Here is a 2,011-nt window from a genome sequence, read left to right as displayed (position 1 = left end):
ACCAGTCGACAGCAGCGTTTCATACCATCCCGAAGGGCCTCTTTGACTTTGTCATTCCTCAGGGTGAAGATGAAAGGGTTCAGGAAAGGGGTTACCACAGAAATAAACAGGGAAACTATCTTGTTGTACTCAGCAGCCTGTGTTTGCTTAGGTTTTACAAACAGGAACGAGCAGCTTCCATAGACAATCACAACAAAGATGAAGTGAGAGGCACACGTAGAGAAGGCTTTCCTCCGGCCTGAGGCTGTGGGGATCTTGAGGATGGTAGAGATGATGTAGGTGTAGGAGACTATTGTTGGGGCCAGCGAACCAATGATAATGACAATAGCCATTAAGAAGAGAACAAATTCTGTGAAAAGAGTGTCACCACAGGATAGTTTGAGCAGTTGCCCTCGGTCACAAAAAAAGTGGTCTAACAGATTTGACTTGCAGAAGGTAAACTGAAATGTGGCATAGACTGGCCATATTTCAGAGAGGAACCCAAACACCCATGACACAATGACCACCCAGATGCAGGTGTGGCTGTTCATAATGATGTTGTACCTCAAAGGGTTACAGACAGCCACATAACGATCCACAGCCATTGCTCCCAGTAATGCGAACTCTGTGGTCCCCACAGCAAGGTACAGGAAGAGTTGGGTTACACATGCAACCAGAGATATTGTCTGCATCCCAGGGAGCATCAATCCCCAAAGCATCATGGGCACAGTAATAGTTGTGATCAGGATCTCCAAGGCAGACAAATGACCAAGGAAGAAATACATGGGAGACTGCAGACGTTTATCCACACAGACAATCACGATGATGACTGTGTTTCCCATTAACGTTGCTGAGTAGAAGAAAAAGAATATGGCAAAAAGAATGTGGTGTAGTTCTTGGGACCCAGGAAAGCCTAGAAGGCAGAATTCAGTGGCACTAGAGAGATTGTTCATCATTTACTCCTTTTTTCTGCTCCTTGTAAAATCTAGACATCAAAGACTGGTAACATGGCGCCACATAGTCCTGTTCTCCAAAGAGAAGGAAGACAGGTTAGGATGAGAAAATATTTTCAACCTGAGAACCTGGTGACATGCCCCGACTGCAATGCTCTGCACAAGGTCAGACAAATGTGATCACCTTCAACCTAGCACAAGTCTGCCTGTCTGGAATAGGGGAAGACTCCTGAATCGCTACTGAGGATAAGAAAACATTCTCTGTCTTTTTACACCACAGGATAGGTCTTCTCTCCTGGGACAGAGGATAAGAGTGTTTAAACTGACCACTTATGAAGCTGTGTTGATCAGCCACACCAGTCCGGGGACCGTGTCATTCTTCTTATGTTAACTGTAGCAGATGACATAAGAGTGTTCTAGGTGATGGTCAGATCATGGAACATTGAACCCTACACGTCATCCTTACTGGTATTGTCTAGACCCAACTTGGGGTAGTAGAAAAGCAGCAGCGGACTAAGAACAACACCCCTGCTCTCCCCAGAGTGTAAACTTCCATGGTACAGAGCAGACACATCTACAAATGAGAGCTCTGGAGCTCTCTGGAGATAATTTCCCAGGGCAGAATCATTCTTCCCTAAACCCATGTGCTTTGCAAAATGTTGGGAGACAGGAAAGGTGGCACCTGTCCCTAACAAGGATAGATCTGAGGCCAGTAGCCCCTGTGGATGTCTGGATCTCGACCTCTCACTTTATTCATCCCCTTACTCAAATGTCATCTCCTCAGACGATTCTATCCAGTAACCCTACACCAATTAGGAATAACTTGTTCATTTTTGGACTTTACCATTCTTTGTAGCACTTTTTATTACCTGATACGATATGTATACTAATTTCATTCCTTCGTTGAACATTAAGCAAATTCAGCAGTGGATAGAACAAACAAAAATTCCTGCCCTGTGGAGCTTACATTCAAGGGGAGGGTGGATGCCAGATTATATACAAGACAAGTAAGTACAATTATGATGCTAGTCTATTCATCATGCTGGAACAAATATAAGGCAAGGAAGAAGGACAGGAAA

At 44.5% G+C, this 2,011-nt stretch overlaps 1 protein-coding gene across 1 annotated transcript; it reads right to left on the bottom strand.

Moving 5' to 3' along the window:
• Positions 1 to 5: 5 nt before the first annotated feature.
• On the bottom strand, positions 6 to 2,005 carry LOC121026518 (olfactory receptor 9A4-like; the record flags this gene model as incomplete). Its single annotated transcript, XM_040469349.1, has 1 exon — positions 6 to 2,005. A coding segment is annotated over exon 1 (930 nt), but the record flags the coding sequence as incomplete, so codon positions are not given.
• Between the last annotated feature and the right edge of the window lie 6 nt (positions 2,006 to 2,011).

This window comes from Herpailurus yagouaroundi, unplaced genomic scaffold (assembly GCF_014898765.1).
Source record: "Herpailurus yagouaroundi ecotype Mexico unplaced genomic scaffold, PumYag 120662, whole genome shotgun sequence".
Classification (NCBI taxonomy): Eukaryota; Metazoa; Chordata; class Mammalia; order Carnivora; family Felidae; genus Herpailurus; species Herpailurus yagouaroundi.
Note: the sequence above shows the minus strand (reverse complement) of the source record. Positions and strands in the feature narration are given on the sequence as shown.